The sequence below is a fragment of the Lutjanus erythropterus genome, chromosome 9, assembly GCF_056507025.1.
Source record: "Lutjanus erythropterus isolate fLutEry1 chromosome 9, fLutEry1.hap2, whole genome shotgun sequence".
Classification (NCBI taxonomy): domain Eukaryota; kingdom Metazoa; phylum Chordata; class Actinopteri; order Lutjaniformes; family Lutjanidae; genus Lutjanus; species Lutjanus erythropterus.
Window position 1 is genome coordinate 2,888,264 of NC_139325.1, and position 19,357 is coordinate 2,907,620.

The window sequence follows — 19,357 nt, forward strand, 5'->3', positions numbered from 1 at the left end:
TGATGTCATTGAAGAGTTGAGAGTAAAAAAAAGGAGGGTGGCCCCCTCTCTTTTCTTCTTCCAAAGAGAAAACACTGCTCAGCCGTCTAAGTGTTGCTTATGTCAACTCTACCAGGTGTGCACACCACATGTGCAAGATCTATCTCTCAAAGTCGCTCTACTTAAGTTTGTTTGTCTTTTGTCATGGTAAATGAGTAGTAGTGGGTCAAAGGTTTGCTCAGTGTTGAAAAGGCCATAATGATGATGAATTCACATTATGTAGCCTATTACTATTATGAAAGCATTAATTTCAATTATTAATAAAAGCAAATTCATTTGTAACAAAAGTTAAGTAGTTTTTCCAATCCATTTAAATTTATTTTCAAAGACTCACATTTTTAACCTATCGTCATCATTGTTTTCAAAAGTGAAACATTTTGTTTTCTCATTTAATTTTGAAATCAATCTTTCTGACACCAGGTCATTTGGTGTTCTCTCTGTGTATCTGGGTGTGTGTTCTTCTCTCAGCATGTTAATCATTATAATTAAAATGGAGATTTCATGAGATACAGTATGTAAACCTACCCTCCTCCAAAATGGGCTTGGAGACCACAAAGGGGAGCTCCTGCAGCGGCTCCATGTACTTGTGCCCAGCACTGAGGACACTGATCTGTGGCAGGCAGACGACCAGGGTCCCGGGCATGGAGGCTTGGTTGTGGTACCAGCTACGGACGGTGCCGGGAATATCCCCGCAGATGATGGTGCTCGGAGAGGGAAGGCTGTCATTAGGCAGGAACACACAGCATGACTGCAGCTCCAACTGCAGGAGAGAAAAATAAAGGACACAGGAAATCATGTTAATCAAAGTGTCACTTGATCACTGACCACCCACCTGCCTCCCTATATAATTTTCAGTGAGCCGCTCAAAGAAAGCTGTTTTATGCCAACTTTAGAGAACTCGGATTGCAAAAGGAAGAGTGTGAGCACAATGCCGGGTGTTGCTGGAAAAGACTGAACATGCTTAATAAACCTTTCCTTGATTTAAAAAAATGGAAACAGTCCATCCCACATTTATGTCTCAGTCCTGCTTTAGACAGTAGGATTTGCCTTCAAAAAACTTTTAAAAGAAGAATGTGAGACTCTGAATGCCCATTTAAAATCAAAGTGAAATTCCATATCTAGGAAACAGAACACCTTTTACAATATCAGGGACCTTTGACAGTTAAGTCTTGAGCTTAATTCAGTTTTGAAGTCTATTTAAAAGGGTCTGAGACCAATTCCAGCTGCATTATGTCACACATATTTCTGTTCACCATAGAAGCAAAATTTACAAGCCATTAGGTCAGTAACCAGTAGCCGGTAAGTGTACGAGCAGTGTCTTTTTCCATTACAGCTGGGCTGCACTGATTTAAAAGACCAGTTAACAGAAAGGAGAGGAGTCCAGGGTCCAGGGGGCAGACAGCAGGTGCTGCCAAGATAATCTGTGTGTGAGTGTGTGCTTGTGTGTCAGTCAGAGTGCTGTAATATGCTAAGTATACAACACACACACAGACACACACACACACAGACACACACACACACACACACAGACACATACCCTCCACTGAAATTTGCATATACAATCACACAGCCCTCTGCTAATATCACACACAAATGTTGGAACGCCTCTGACAGGCCTGCACATAGAGGCCAGTACTCCCTGCTTTGATGAGAGGAAAGAGAGAGCAAGAATTGTAAAAAATGAGGAAAAGACTGAGAAAGAGAGATGATGAAGAGAGGAGAGAAAGAAAAGAAAGCAAAAGAGGGAGAGATATAGTTACACATTCATCTCACGCTGCTTCCTCTTTTGATTACTCTTCAAAGGGGGGTTTGAAATCGGAACACTTTTGCACACTGACACATAAGTCTTTGGCCTTTTTTAAGAGCCGACACGCAGGAAGAAAATCCATTGACACTGCCTGGTCTGCTGCAGATCTTAGCGGGGTTAAGCTGTAAAGCAGGCAGACACACGGAAACCACTGGGTTTAACACTGTGACTCTGGTCTGCACCTTGAGCTCACTGCCTGAAGCTAATGCTCTCCTGCTGGACATCTTGGTTTAGTCATACACACTATTTCACATGATTAAGCACAACCTCTTCTTCTGCTTGGGCTATTCTTCAACCATCAAAATATTTTTTGAACAATGGCACTGGCTGATATTCAATAAATGTGTGTGTATGACACAACATAAGGACACAATTGGGAAAACCAAGGAGCAACAGCAGTCAATGATTGAGTACTTATTGTAAGACTTCTGCATATCCTGTAACATCAAATATTTATTTAAATGCACAGTGCATAATTTCTGTCGCTAAGAGTCTCTCTCATATAAAACAGTTTGATAACTTTGTGAAATAGTGTGGGATCAGGAAAATTGTTGTTTTCATATTTAAACAACTGCCACTGCAGATATACAGTATCTAACAAAAGTAAGTACACCCCTCACATTTCGGCAAATATTTAATTATATGAAGAAATGACACTTTGATACAATGTAGTCAGTGTACAGCTTGTATAACAGTGTAAATTTACTGTCTCCTCAAAATAACTCAACACACAGCCATTAATGTCTAAACCACTGGCAACAAAAGTGAGTACACCCCTAGGTGAAAATGTCCAAATTGGGCCCAAAGTGTCAATATTTTGTGTGGCCACCATTATTTTCCAGCACTGCCGTAACCTTCTTGGGCGTGGAGTTCACCAGAGCTTCACAGGTTGCCACTGGAATCCTCTTCCACTCCTCCATGATGACATCACGGGGCTGGTGGATGTTAGAGACCTTGCACTCCTCCACCGTCCATTTGAAGACGCCCCACAGATGCTCAATAGGGTTTAGGTCTGGAGACATGCTTGGCCAGTCCATCACGTTTACCCTCAGCTTCTTTAGCAAGGCAGTGGTTGTGTTTGGTGTTGTTACCATGTTGGAATACTGCCCTGCGGGCCAGTTTCCGAAGGGAGGGGATCATGCTCTGCTTCAGTATGTCACAGTACATGTTGGCATTCATGGTTCTCTCAATGAACTGTAGCTCCCCAGACCATGACACTCCCAACACCATGCTTGACTGTAGGCAAGACACACTTGTCTTTGTACTCCTCACCTGTTGCCACCACACACGCTTGACACCATCTGAACCAAATAAGTTTATCTTGGTCTCATCAGACCACAGGACAGGGTTCCAGTAATCCATGTCCTTAGTCTGCTTGTCTTTAGCAAACTGTTTGTGGGCTTTCATGTGCATCATCTTTAGAAGAGGCTTCCTTCTGGGGTGACAGCCATGCAGACCAATATGATGCAGTGTGTGGTGTATGGTCTGAGCACTGACAGGCTGACCCCCCACCCCTTCAACCTCTGCAGCAATGCTGGCAGCACTCATACATCTATTTTCCAAAGACAACCTCTGGATATGATGCTGAGCACGTGCACTCATCTTCTTTGGTCGACCATGGCGAGGCCTGTTCTGAGTGGAACCTGTCCTGTTAAACCTCTGTATGGTCTTGGCCACCGTGCTGCAGCTCAGTTTCAGGGTGTTACCAATCTTCTTATAGCCTAGGCCATCTTTATGTAGAGCAACAATTCTTTTTTTCAGATCCTCAGAGAGTTCTTTTCGCTATGAGGTGCCATGTTGTACTTCCAGTGACCAGTATGAGAGAGTGTGAGAGCGATAACACCAAATTTAACACACCTGCTCCCCATTCACACCTGAGACCTTGTAACACTAACGAGTCACATGACACTGGGGAGGGAAAATGGCTAATTGGGCCCAATTCTGACATTTTCACCTAGGGGTGTACTCACTTTTGTTGCCAGCGGTTTAGACATTAATGGCTGTGTGTTGAGTTATTTTGAGGGGACAGTAAATTTACTATTATACAAGCTGTACACTGACTACTTTACATTGTATCAAAGTGTCATTTCTTCAGTGTTGTCCCATGAAAAGATATAATTAAATATTTGCAGAAATGTGAGGGGTGTACTCTCTTTTGTGAGATACTGTATAATCTGACATGATTCAGACAAATAATGTGTACAGACTAGGTAATGCATTGTATGTATTAAAGTTTTACTTATGTTATGTTAACATCACCACACCATTAACGTCAGTAAAATTACACATTTCTCTGGGTTTGAACACTGTTGGAAACATTTGGGATAATGGAAGTAAAAAAAACCTCAACAAAATATGTAACACAAGTCTAGTGATTTCAGTGTGTTAGTCTTACCTTTTATCTTTTTTTGTAAATCAGAATCAGTTTTATTGCCAAGTAGGTTTCCACATACAAGGAATTTGGTGCAAAACAATAAATATAGTAAGTAGACAGGATGTAAAAAAAACAAAAAAACAAAAAAACAAAATGCTTGTAACAAGTTACTAGAATCCAGAGGGAGGACTTAATATTACTTACACACAGTGATCCAGTAACATTGATGACACTAAAACATAATTCCAAATGACATATTTTCACACATTCAAATTTAAGAAGGGGCAGCCAGCAAAAGTTTACTATTTTTTGTATAATACATCACTTAATAACTAAGGCATTATCAAAATTGTCTTGATTCAATTGTTTCTATGATAAGCTTGATTAACTGACTAATCATTTCAGGACTAATTTAATGCAGAAGCAAGATCAAATGTGGTTCAAAGGTATGCACGCATGTATGTATATGTATATTTCTGTATATACAGTATATGTAAGCATAATCCTATTACTGTCAAAGATACATAGCAACTCAACCATTACAAATAGAGAGTAATTTTATACTTAAACATCTGGTGTTTTAAATGGGTCATTTCAGCTATCCTACCATACAGACCACTTACAGTTACCTAAATTATTTTAGTTCCCATACTGTGTCTGATGGTTGACTAAATCTGTCACCATATATCAAACTTTGGGTGACAAACTTTTATACATAATCATGGGCAAACATCCAACAATGAAATAAAGGCACATTGATGAAGTTCACCCTGGTGAAATAAAAAGACACAAACCTAAGACTCTTTATTTCATCAGACATTTCATTTAATATCCTTTTTATCAGCACTTATGGGGTATTTCTAACAAGTGCAAATATGAAGTTGATTTTGTGAATAAGTATTTGGATAGAGTGAGTTTACTATGTGACATAGAAAAGGAGAAGGGGATTTTTTGGTACTTTTTCAATATCCAGAGGACTTTCATGTACTATAACAGTGCAAAATGGGCACCTACTGCATAAGTGACCACGATAATCGTTAGTGTGAGTGTGTACAATAAAACATAATGTAATGGTCCTTAATGGTGTTTGCTTAGACTTTATAATGCTTCACTGTTGTTCCCCATGGAAACACCAAACCAAAGATGATGTCAAGTGTATGGTAGCCACAGACTAGCCACATCACACAATGAAATACTAACAATAATCAGATAACATCTCACAGATGACAAAAGAGGAAAAAGTTGAACAATTGAATGGCATTCACTGGGCATAGCGACCGCTGTTTCTAGATGTTTACACTATAGCAAAAAAGGCTCAAAATGCTTCAAAGGGCCTAAGTATGTAATGGAAAAGAAAATGGCCTGTCAGTCCTAAATCTGGGTGATACAAAACTAATCTTTGGTCGGCTTTTTTCCCCACTTTTGGTGACAGCTAATAAAAGCCACAAAAAACACTGAAACAAACATGTTGTAATTCACAATGGCAACAGTGCATGAGTCTATCTGAGGGTAATGGTAGTGCAACATTTGCTTTTCTTTTGACTGAGGGAGTTTAGGTCAACAGGGTAGATAAGAACAACAGTGAACTTGGTACTTCACACACTGGGGACCAGAGGCTGCTGCCACGGATGAATATCTGCCTTCAAATCACACAGCTGCTGGAAGAAAGATGACAGCACAGAAAGACAAGGGAAATAATGCTATAACTGTAATGTTAGTCAAATATCTTGCCAGGGTCTGGATTAAATCGTGCTATAGTCTGCGGGGCCAGAGAGTCCATGAACAAACTACTTATTGTAATCTATACCTACTCCAGGAGGCAATATGGTTACTGGCTGAAGTTGTATCCAAGACAAATACAGTAAACAAGTAAGATCAAAATATAATGAGCAGTAGAAAGGACTCAGGGAGAGCATGCCTCTGCCAAGGCTGCACAATCGTCGACATTTGTTATTTTAATAATAGAAAATGTTTAGGAATGTTTAATCTGCATCTGGATCTGAAGCAAAATACACACTGTGATGGACAATCATGGGAAAAATGTGCCAGATTTTTTTAAGAGAGTACAATAGCGCATGAGAAAATAGCAAAAATGTTGAAAAACGCCCAATCTCGCAAAGTTGGGGAAAAAATATTCTGGTTGAGAATCCGTGTTCCATGATGGCATGACATTTCGTGAGTGGATGATAAAACCTAACAGCTAACAGACAGAAAAAATCTCAGAGAGAATCTCCTTGGAAGACGCAATGAGAAAAGAAACATACCGACCTCATACTGGTGTATAGAATTCATTTCCTTTGGTAAACCTGAAATACATGCCATATAATATTTTTTAACAATGAAAAGCTGAAACTATGAAGTAAACTATGAACACTGCATGAGACTGTTCAATATGACTTCAACAGAGTAAATTTATGTTCACTGACATGATGCCTTTGCCATGGAAACCTTCTGCTTTCTCTCAAAGCAAACCACTGGTCATTTAAAGTGATAATATCAGCTCTTCATGCAGAGATGTACTCAAGCACACCAGTCAAACATATTGACAGAAACTGTAAATGCCCATCCTCGGTTCAGCGGTTGTGTCACCCTTCTAGGAACGTGATCTCAGAACCATCTGAGAACCCACTGGCTATCCTCCACCCAGTTCTCTGGGCTACCGCTAACAGCAGGACACCCTGGTTATAACTTCGCAGACCTCTCCAAGGCTCCCCTTCTGTGGTCTCATGTTTGAGCTGTGACTCACACACACACAAACACAAGGAGACAGACATACAGTATCCAAACAAAGACGACAGGGCTGACAAAGGGCAAGAGAGGGAGCACTGGCACTGCTGAGCACCGCTGACAGATCCAAAGAGAGAAATAGTCTGAGGTCACAATGTCCCATATGCATCACTTCTTTGATTGCTGCCAAAACCGTTGACAGCTCTTCTCCCTGACCAACTCTATGTCCCTCCATCACCCTAACCCTCCCATACATCTCTCTTCTTGTCCCCTATTTCTGCCAAGGCCTGGCTGTTGGGTGTCCAGGTCTCTCACCATGACCATGCATTGATTCAGGGTGGAAACTCTGTGTGGAGATGTTGTGACCGGAGCAAAGGGAGGGGAAAAAAGAAGAGCTGGTGGGAGCAGCGGGGAATCCAGTGTCCGTGTTTAAAGTTATGGAATGGTTGCATAAACTACAAAAAAAGAAAAGAAAAAGAAATCTTCTCTGTACTATGCAGAAAGTGTGAGCATGTGTGTGTTTCGTGTCACAACTTCAGGTGTAGAAGTTCACTTGAGGTTGTGCAGGGTCATGTTTGCTATTCCACACAATTGTGTTTAACAGCTCTGTAACAGGCCAATAAACACAGCACGGGAAGCAGTTAGCCTGTGTGACAATGTCCCCCTACTGTGAGCCGATGGGCATGCCAGGTTCGTGTATGTGTGTGAAAGAGGGAAAGCATGCACAGTGTCCCATGACAGCACAGGAAACTGACAGGTGTGCCAGGCTGACCAAAAACTCAGTTTGTTCCGTCACATGCCTGAGAGGCAAAAGGCCACATTTGTAGCGTGTTACTGTACTTACAAGCCAATCACAAGGCTCAGCGAACTAAATTCAATTTATATCTGTAATAGGGGAGTGAAAATTTATTTTCTGTTAGGGTAGACCCGTGGAAAGGCAGCTTTTCCAAGTGCAGCAAAGGGAAAATTCTAAAATGAATTTAAAAATAGAAATGGGCACAAATAATATCTGAAAGCCAGAAGCATAATTGCAGTGTGGAATATCTGTTACACAACTTTACCGTCTGTGGGGTTCAGGGTAATGTGGAATAAAACTGCAGCAAAAAATGACAGATAGATGGCCTCTGGAAACGACTCAGGTACAACAAGCAGTAAATACAGCACAGGGTTGTGTGTGTGTGTGTGTGTGTGTGTGTGTGTGTGTGTGTGTGTGGAGGGGGAACTGAACCACATTTGGAGAAGGATAATAAAGACTTGGATTCAACTTGAAGCCTACTGTTAGAAGTTTAAGAATGGCAGGTGTGTTCATATAGTATGCCATTAGAGACGGTTCATTGGGGAAAACAGGAGTCATGATACTTCATTCCTTTTGTCCAATGACATCATGTCCTGTCAAAGTGAAACTAAATCATTAAACATAACAAATGGAGTTTATTGTCAGCAGCATGGGACTGCACTCTAGTTACCACTACCTCTAGTGGCAGATTATTTCAGGAAAAAACACATGGGACATTGTGAGGGTGTGTCTGTGTGTGTATTCGGGGGCAGGGTGTATCACTTGCAGCACACTCTATTAATATACTTCAAAAACAGCGGAAACACATTTCAATTTTGACCAGGAAATCTCTGTTAAAAGAAAGATTGGAGCCAATCAACTCCTTATGAGTCTGCACGTGCCGGGCTTTAACTGTGAAAACAGGCTCAGATAACACACTTACAAATTTACAAAAGCACACACATACATCATATGTGTGTGCTGGCATGTGAACATACATAAATGCAAACCTGAAAACACACTCACACCATCACAGATCATATCACCCCTTGCAACTGCACTCATCAGTCATTTTTGAAATTCAGACTGAAAAAGTCCACAGAAATAAAATAAAAACCCTATGGCCCAAAGCCAAAACACCTGAATTAACATCCCCCGACTTCTTTTTCATCAAACAAGTGCTGCTCTGAGAGAACCCCCCACCCTCCCATCTCTTTTTAATATCCTTGTTGAGACTTGGCGCTGTGCTTACCACTTCCTCTGAAGGGTGGCACCTGCAACAGCAATGAACTCAGTTACACAACACTGTTAAAGCTATAAGGTTAGATCCCACTGCCTGCACTACTGCACTGTTAGTTCAATACAACCAGCTGGCTGCTACATCCTTTCTCCTCCCCCTTTTATGTTTGCCCTGAGGGTGAAATCACCACAAAAGCTGGACTGAGAGGAGACTCCCCTTCAATATGATTTATACAGAGTAACGAGCATACTGCTGTTTGGCACAAAATCAGAGGCCGAGCAAAGATTGAGTATGTGTGTTTGTGCTTATAAAGATGCATTTTACTCATTGCTGCCTTTCATCAGTACATCCCTGGTATGCAGAGAAAATGTCTGTGTTATCTGACTGACTCATTCAAAGATGAGAGTGAGAGATCTGACAGTACACAGCCATGAGGGGAAACAGAGACTAGCTGGAAATAATATAGGAATCTGTATATGATGAAGCATGATGGACTAGTGTTCTTCAGTTGTGTCTCAGTGTGCAAACTAACAAACACAAGATTCAGTAAAAAGCCCCACAGCCACAAAGAATGGGAGTGCCAGTGGTTTTTGAGTGACAGCCTGGTTATTTAGTAGGTGACCATTGCTTATCCTGAGACTTAGGCCTTGATCCCTTCCTCTTAGGCCTCTAAATGAACATGGATCTTTTTACACTTTGATCTATAATCACTCAGGCTCTAATTCAATCTGGATTCTGGATCAGGAAGCCAGCACATGCTGTCAGGAGTAAATAAATACTACTAGAAAAGAGACAGGAACAAAAAAAAAGCTTGAAATATTAAAAAAAAGACTGAAACATATCCATTTGGAAGGCACTTTGATTAAATGGTAAGATGCCTAAAGACACATTTTTGTTCTTTGTCTATTTCTTCCGTCTCATCCCTGCCTGGCATCACATCACAGACTTCTAAATATGGGACTGTTCCATTTTTTGCGGCAAGTTCTGCTCAGTTTTATTCCTGATCACTTCCCAGCGCCATCAGATAGCGTTCACAATCCAGCCACATGTGTGGACCCTGTTTCAAATCTTGCAGTCTTAATACCCCCAAAAAGCGTCCCTTACTTCCTCCTCTTCTGAGCAGCGTTGCAAGTGTATGATCTGTCTTGTGTAGCATTTCTCCCAAGAGTCTTTGTGAAGATGGTTTATCTGGTTCCAGCAGAGCAGGTTCTAATAGAGAGGAAGCTGAGGGCCAAACACACTTAGGCTTTAAAAGGCTGGGGGCATGTGGAAATGGCCTATATAACCACAGGAGGCTCTTAGGATCTGCCGTGCCTCGCCAGTAAATGACAGAACGGTGAGTTAGATGGAGGACAGCCTGTCTTCTCTGGAGAGTAACTTCAGCTGAGAGTACATTAGTTTTACATAGTCATTGTCAGAACAGGGTTTCTGCAGGTTTCAACAAATTAAATTCAACACTTTTAAAAATATTTTAAGATAATTATAAATGCAATTTAAGACTTAAACAAAAAAAAAAAAAAACAAACAAAAAAAAATAATAAAAATATATACATATATATATATATATATATATATATATATATATATATATATATATATATATATATATATATGTATATATATATATATACATACATATATATATACATACATTAATTAATATTGTATTCTTTCATCAATATTAAATCTGTGAATGAAATCTGCCAATCCAAACTGCGCATTGTAAGAGGTCTTGCTTTTTCCATATTTGAGGCATTTTCTGGTTGTTTTTCATGGTCACTTTGTGTGTTATTGATTGACTGTCAGCAGGTTGCAACCAAGCACTAAATCTGCTTTTCTCAATGCAGATCACATTGAGATGAAAGTAACATTAACAGAAACTTTTTGTGACTGACACGACCCTGTTGTCACCTTAACAAACCACATAGTTTCATGTCATTTTGTAGCTTCAGCATGATCAATACAAATTTTCCCCAAAACACATTAAAAGTGAGACTGAGATTCAAACAACTCTATAAAAGCAACATCAACTGCATAATCCAATCAGTGTTTAAGACATAATTCAATGATTTATTGCTCAGGATAATTTGTGCCAATTTTCTGCACATGCTTAGGTCATGGCTGGCTACTTTTATTTTATATTATTAAAGAAGTAAAGCACTTTAAGTTGAAAGGAAAAACAAATTTTATCTGAACAAAAACTGCTGTATACATCAGATTTATTATTCGAGATTCATTTTCCAGAACATTTTCAAATTGTCATTTTTCTTTGTTTTTTAATACAGCTGGAAATATGGTATCATGGCCTTTTTATTGTGGTATTATTGGACCATGAGTTTTTGGTATTGTTACATTTCTACAGTTAAATGTTTCAGACATGACATGACAGAAGCAGGAAAAGGCAAACTGATCTGCCTTGTCTGAAAGAGACATCTGGAATCTTTGCTACCATAACTAAACAACACAAGACTATATACACAGTGGAGAATGTTTTAGAATTAGAAACCTGCCCTGACTGAGCTTCTGCATTTTTGACTGTACTATATGATGAAGTTATGATGCCTACGTCAACTCGTCTCAAAAAATATTTTCAGTAGCACAGCTGTCTTGCTGCACAATTCTGATAGCACTAAATACAATCTCTGTCACAGTCATCTAACTTGGACTGAGGCAGTGAACTACGTGTCAGACATTTGTCCTGTGGTGCTGTGGTCAGATCCGCTGTTAGGCTTATTGTTTTCATATCACTGCAGGGAACAGAGACTTGGAGGCTCTGGCTCCGTACAGACCTCAGCTCAGAACAAACCCTGTAGGCCAAGATCACCTCTCTGTGGAGTGACCCCACAACATGTGAAGCGCAGACACACACACTTGCACATAAACTTTCACGTACAAGCACGTATATACTGACACATTTTCCCCTCATTTGCAATACTGCACACTCTTTTTCACACACACTTAAACACACACACAATAAGCAAACCACGACACACAGGAAATCACCCAGAGATAGAGGAGAGGAAATTAGAAACACCCTCCCAGCATCCCGGGTGAAAACATTTGCAACTCTGGAGCAGAAAAATCTCAGTGGAGAGATCGGCAGCAAACGGAAAACACATCCCTTTGTTTTTAAAAACCTGATACCTCTCCAAATGTAATCTTCCTGTTCCTGCACCAGACGGGACACTGCATTTCCTAAGTGGCCGGTCAGATGAACAGAAGGTCCACAAAGCAACCCCCCCCCCCCCCCCCCCCCAACCCCACCACCCCCAGTCCAATCTCTCTGGATACCCCACCCACTGTTAACCTTCTGCTCCTGTGTGTTGTGGTGCATGGATGTACACAAATTAAGTTTTCCCTGCAACCTCAGAAAGCAGTTTTCCCCCCTGATGTCTATAAGAAAGGCATCTAAGCGTGATGCCTCCTGACAACAGATAGGCTAGGTCTCACCCACATGCCACCGCAAGCAATAAGCTCGTGGCCTGGCACGGCAGCACGGCCAGGCAGCCAGCCATCCCTGTGGCCCTGCATTCCTCTCCTCTAACACTGCTTACAGAAGCTGACAAGCACTGGAGGTCTCCCTGGCCGAGGTGGAAATCTGCAAAAATAAACGCTTTAGGTGACATGAAGGCTTTGTTTGTTTCTGCTGGCCCGGCTGTTTGTGTTAGCGCGGTGGGTTAATTGCAACTTTGATCGCTTCGTTTATTGATCCAACAGTGGCCTTAGGAGTGCGGCTGGCCTGGCCTGCCTAGCCTGCTCCCACCCTCCAATCTAAAACAATCACACCTCCACCACCCCGACATGGTGAGCCACTACAGATGGGGTCTAAGGGGTGGCCACACCAAACTACGGCTGAGGACGCACTGGGAAAGGGTGGTCATGACTGGGTGTTCTCTGATGTGATAGCTGAGCAGGGCCAAGGACAATTAGGATTGGGTGGCTTAGATTAGGTGAGAGAGACTGCCTGTTAATTGGGAATGGGGTGATTTGGCCTGGAATGGATTGGGCTAAAGGTCAGGCAATGGTACAACTGAGAGTTTAGACAAAAGGCCTCACATACAAAGGACTAATGGTAAGCAAGTTGGACTGCAATTTGGTCAGATGTATTAAATAGGCTGGCCTGGTTTTTCTACAGTAGTGGTATGGCCAGACGATTTTACCCTGGGCCAGCTGAAGTGAGTAGAGGTGGTGGTGATTATGTTATGCAGTATGTAACACTAGGCCAAGTTGGATCAGATGGTGATGGACTGCAGATGAAAAGAGCTTTTATTGGCTAACTCTGGCAAATTTTCACCACTATTGATTTATGCAGTGTGACCGAATCAAGTGGGCCAAACTGGGCTGTTCTGAACCTCAGCTGATCTGACTTGACCTGTGTTTGGCACAGCCTCCTCATCTGTCCCAAGACAAAGGGTGGATGCATGCTCCAGCAATTTAACCAGATTCACCTCCAAACAAGCTTTCCAAAACGCTTCCAGAAGATCAGGGCGAAAACCACCATCATTTTTCCCTGACAATTCTTAAAACATCCCAATCTTGAAATTGTAGCTGCTGTGAGTTTTTATCCTAATGAAAATCAGTTCCAGGTCTCTGGGCCTCTGAGGTTCAAGAGGTTACAGACACAAGAGAATCCTGGTAAGCACTTTTCCAGTGCAGCCCGGTGAGAGGGTCAAATATGTGTGTGTGTGTGTCTATAATGGCTGTGAGGTCATCAGTGTATTGACACAGCAGCAGATGATGGAACGGGATTCTGGCCACACAAGCACATGAGCGCTCCCGTCAACATGTGCACACACACACATACAGTGTTCTCACCCGGTAAACAGCTAATGACACATCTACTGTTACACTGTGAGGTCTTGATTTAGATCAGGCGATACCAGAGAGGATGAGTGTGTAATCAGGAGAGAATGTACACGCTTTCTTTCACTCTCCTCCTTCATATTCCCTCAATGCCTCTGCTCTCTTCCCTTCTTTCCTTCAAATCTGCTCTCCGTCTCCGTCTCTGTATGGAGATATTTGTGGAGACTCAATGACAGGAGAGATACACTGTGTTCTGCCCTCAGCACTAACCCTCCACCACAGCATGCCAAGCATATAGATGCATATGGAATTTATCTCAGTTTAAGCCTAATGGAAAAATAAGTCCTTTTTATTTCCAACAAGGTTTGCAGCTAGCATGCAGATTGATAAAAGCTGCCAAATGTGATAAATACAGTAACATAGTGCAGCATGGGTGGTTTAGCTGCCAGTCAAGTCAAACCAGCATGGTATCTTTAAAAAAAAACAGTATTATTAAATTGTCAGAGGTCCTCTGAGGGAATGCAATGTGGAGAGTGTGGCTATCTTTTGTTTGAGAAGGTGATTACAGATTGATCGAATTGATGGCTGCCCTCTAATAGTTAACTAAACTGTTAGTCAGTAAGAAGAGTTTTAGTCAACCAATTTTCATTTGTCTGTTAGCCACAGAAGAAAAAACAAGCAAACAAACAAACGAAAAAAAGGCCATGTGACGACTGGAAATGTAGGACCGAGGTGACATACAGCAGAAGCGAGTTCAGATGGAGACAGTAGAGGCAAAGGTGGGAGAACAGCAAGTGTTTAGTGGGTTCATTTGTAAGCGTACATGTCATGTGATTTCTTTGTGTGAAGTCGGAAGTTATTTATTCCAGTGTTTTGAACACCAAGACTTGTGTGAGGTTGTGCTGTGCTGAAATAAATTAACAAAATGTGCAGTCGCCACACTACTAATTCTGACATATCATTATCATTATCACTTCATTAGCACAATTATTATCACTTTTGCTGTTAGCATTAAACAGGTGGATTGCTTCCTGCCCAAAAAATATTATGCATTTTATTATAATATCTGTATATAATATATTTACATAATTAAAAAATATATCATAAACATGCACATCTACTTGGCTAAAAGTTTGAATTCCAAAACTACTAGTTGACAAGAAAAATTTATAATTGGGGACAGGCTTTGATTACATTCTGTTTATTCTAATAGTCTACTGAATTGTCTTGATTTAAAGGTCCAGTGCATAACATTTAGGGGGATTTATTTGCCGAATATGATATATAATAAAAATTGAACATAATATTTGGAAGTATGTTTTCATTAATGTATAAACAGCTAGCTGAGTTTAATTTAATTGTAATTTAATTGTCAATAAGGTTAACCATAATAAATGCACTTACCCCAGTATAAAACACTTGAACAAAAAACATGTTTAGATTTAGATGAAATCCCCAGGGTTTCTAACATGAATGTCACATTCAAAAGACTGATAATTTATTACCACAATCCGCAAAGTAACATGATGTTTAAAGTGGCACAAAATTAAAGATGTGTTTGCAAATCATTTTTAAATTGTGGAATCTGACAGACAGGGAGGACGAGGTGTTGAGTGGAGGGATGATAGGATAGAAGAAGGGGGGCAAAGGATGAAGTAATGTGCCTGCAGAAGGCGCTCCAGCCAGGGGTCAGATCCTGTTCATGGAAACCATCTGGCCAGCTCGAACTGAGCCACACCAAACATACAGTACACATGATTCCCCTTTCTATCTCCCTCTCTCACTCTCCTCCTGTTGTCAAACCCACCTTCTGCCCATTTTTTCCTCATTCTTCCTCGCTTCCTAACCTCCGTCTCCTTTCCATCACTTTACCTTTTCTACCCCACCGCTTTTCTCCTCTTTTTCTCTCTCAAAAAATATCCTACTCATTAATGCATGGCAGCTGCAGGGAGCAGTGTTACTTCATTTTTCCATGGCAACGGCCTCTCTGTTTCAGCGGATCCCATTTCAGTTTTGGTAGCAACGTGCTCCTTTGCCAGCGCTGAACACATTCATGTGTTAAATAGAAGGAATTATTGCAAAATTCCTGAAATAGAATCACCATCCTGATCACTTGCAATTATTATCAGGGCCCAGAGAGAACATGGGTGTCCTCGGGGGGAATGGGACGGGGAAGGGGAGATGACAGGGTGAAAAGGGGCAAGGGTAAGGGGGGGAGAGGTAGGCAGGAAATGAGTGGAGGGGGAAACACAAGGGACAGAGAAAGACATGAGAGGTAGGAACACGGCAGAAAAAGTGAGGAGTTCAGGTGATGAATGCAAAGAAAATCACAAGGGGTTGGAGCGAGAAAAGGGAGTAAAGATGAGGGTCAGAACGCCAAGGCTAAGGGCAAATGGCCATTTTAAGATGTGCCAGTCCACTCTGGCCAGGGTGACAATTGTAGCACTGCCCTTCAGGCCTAATGTGAAGTGACTACTAAAATAACACCACCTACACATATTATAGCCTTGCATGCCCAAGAAAGTTAGCTGCCTCCACAGGGAAAAACACACACGCTCACTCTCCCTCATTGTATGTACAACACAGATGATGTGTGCTATACGTAATGTCGTGGAGACTCCACCATCTTGGGCCTGAGAGGCTCACTTTGGATGGCATAACCCTCTGACCTCACCATTCCTGTTGCAATGGTGTGACAAAGACACTGGCTCTTTCGCTCTTAGTAAATGTCTTTTTTTCTCCCACATGCGCAACCTCTCTTTCTTTCAATTCGTCTTTCCTGAGCTATTGAACCATTCTGACGTGTCTGTCGGGTCATCTAATGTTCCTGTCATGAATTATACTGATCACAACCCTCCTGTGTTTTTGCAGAGGATGCGTAATACAAATCAAAGGTTGATGCCTTGTTTTCATGAAAGCCTTCAACGTTAATGTAAAACATATCCATGGCAGGGATAGTGTCATGGCAGATGCGTTGTTGCACTTGTAATCATTTTGTATTTCTTTTTTTTAATGTGAAAAAAAGAAAAAATCACTAACTTGGAGCGTTATGTTATCCCCTTCTTGTGTTCATCTCTCTTTATATTGTTCTCCTTCTCTTGTCGCAACTTTTGTCATTAAGATTTTATTTTATTTTTAAATTAATCTGCAGGTAAGGCATCCTCTTTATATTTTGCTGGCCACAATCAGCAGTATGTTGTTGTTTTCTTTTAGTTTTGGTCACAAGCATCTAAACCAGTGCTTCTCAAATGGGGGTTCTGGTACCCCTCGTGGTACTTAAGAGTACTGCAGGGGGTACTTAATATTAGATTTTTAAAATTATCAGTCAATTCTAGAATAGAAACTAAAACTCTTATACTATAAAAAATTCAATAAAAAACGTTAATGTTGGTTCAAATAAACCATATTTTGTATTAAGCCGTCCTATTTTCAGTTGAATTGTTAACTGACTAAAAGTGTCAACTACCCTAAAACCTCACAGAAGAGGAAAGCAACAAACACAGTCATGTTCATTGTGAGTGGGAAGCCAGTGTCGATACTGAATGAATCCAAAAAAATCGATTCATGGTTGAAACATAGCAGTAATACAGCTGAAAACACAGAGGAGGAAGTGGAAAAGACAACAAAAAGCCAAAAGCCAACAAAATATCGTTAGTATCAGGGAGAATAAGTTTTGATGGGATATACCCCAGTGAGTGACACTGATGGCGCAGCACTGTATTGTTTATATATTTTTGTTTGTTTGTTTATTTTTATTAAAAATGTGTTGCACTGGTTATGGGGTAACTGGCCAAAAAACATTTCAAAGGAGGTATATTGAAAAAAAGTTTGAGAACCACTAATCAACTACTGTCAACAACTGAATGCAAGACCCCAACTCATCCAAGCAGTGATTCACAAAGCTTTATGTGTAAACTGAACCTTCTCTCTTTGAGCCAGCTGACTTCTGTTTTCAACATTAGCTGCTCATCTGTCTTTATCATTGACAGTTTCTTGAGGAGATTAAAGGAAGATCTCTGATGGCTTTGAATGGATTACAAATAATGTTACAGACATTTTCATAGCAGGGTGAAAATTGCCTATCATTCTCAGTGAGGTAACAAGAGAAGAGGGTCTTACAAACTGAGATAGATAGGAATGTACTGGATTTGAAGTCACAGAGGAACCGTGGCTCAGAATCATTTCTGGGGTTTGGTTGAAGCACTCAGCCACAGATAGAGCGTGACACTCATGGATTCAGATAATAATCTGTGCCCTAACCACGCATGACGGGACATCACCGGGAATCAATGCTAACTATGTCTGTCATTGAAAAAGACAAGTATGGTGTAAAGAATGATTTTAGAGCAGAACGCTACAAATAGAAACAGTGCATGTTCTGCTTTTTCCAGCTGTGATTCTGGTTTTAGACTTTGAGTGGGATATGTGTCTAAGACATTACATAAGCTATATTCAAGTATAGAGTCACACTGTAATGAAATGCACAGTGCAGTGGGACAGAAGTGCTTGCACAGATTTTTTGAGGTTAAGCTGTTTCTTGAGGTAAGATAAGGGATGATGCAGCAAAATGCATTCGAGCTTGAACAAATTCATTGTGGGATCCAAATGTGTGATACTAAAATGTAAATATAGACCATGTTTTATTTCCAGTGTTTTATGCCATTTGTGAATTGCTGACACTGGCGGAATAAATGACAACAGACAACGCTGAAAAATAAAAACCTGACATTACTGTACCTTTTCCATTTTGTATTATCACTATTTTCATACCTATTTTCTTACCTAAGCCTATAAGAATGAGCCCACAGTCTAGCATCTGTGCAAGACCTCTACCTCCTCGCCTCCTGCTGTGAATCCGTAGGAAAGAATTTATGTCACAGTGACAAAGCATCATGACTGCATCTATGGGATTTTTTTTCAACCAATTTACACAATCACCAGCTATCACATGTCCCTATTCTGTTTAAACAGCCTTAAGTGGTCTCAGCAGCCATAGAATAATAAATACTTTTATAACTTTCTCTCCCCCAATCTCATTGCCCCACCTTCACTCTATCCCTTTCTTGCTCCTCTCTCTTCTGTAAAAGACGGAGAAAGCCCAACATGCCAAATTGGGCACATGTGCAGCAGAAGTGTGAGCCATTAGGTATTCTGTTTACACCACACTAAAATAAATGGAGTGGTTTAAGTTTGGGGATATCCAAGGCCTGGGGTACCAGCTGTCGGGTCGTTCGGTTTGGGCCGCTTCCACTCCCATGTCAACAGGACAGACTGTTTCCTAATTACTGCTGCAGTACGTGGTGTGGTCCCAGTCACACAGCCGAAAGGGACAGAGGAAAGTGGAGGCAATGACGGGCTCAGCAAACTATTAGAGGGTTGAGTTAACTTTTGTGGAAGTACTGTAAACAGCTCAATGGGCTGACATGGGACCTGGGCTCTGGAGCATTATTTCAATTCACATGCGTCATGCTCTCTTTCATGTTTGACTGACACCAGTTTGTGTGGTCCTAGCAATAAGAATTAAGATGAATTAAGAATGGTTGTTGGACCTCTGCATCACTGGTTATTGTTTATATGCACAAAGAAAATTGC

General features: G+C 41.0%; 1 protein-coding gene across 6 annotated transcripts in view; it reads right to left on the bottom strand.

Annotated features, from left to right (window-relative positions):
• The window catches only part of vps13b (vacuolar protein sorting 13 homolog B), a 396,480-nt gene that overhangs the window by 200,789 nt on the left and 176,334 nt on the right, over positions 1-19,357 (bottom strand). For all 6 annotated transcript variants that reach the window (XM_084725927.1, XM_084725925.1, XM_084725926.1 and 3 more), the window contains exon 23: positions 565-799. In XM_084725927.1, the coding sequence (XP_084582053.1) occupies positions 565-799 (235 nt within the window). The remainder of the gene's footprint in view (positions 1-564; positions 800-19,357) is intronic.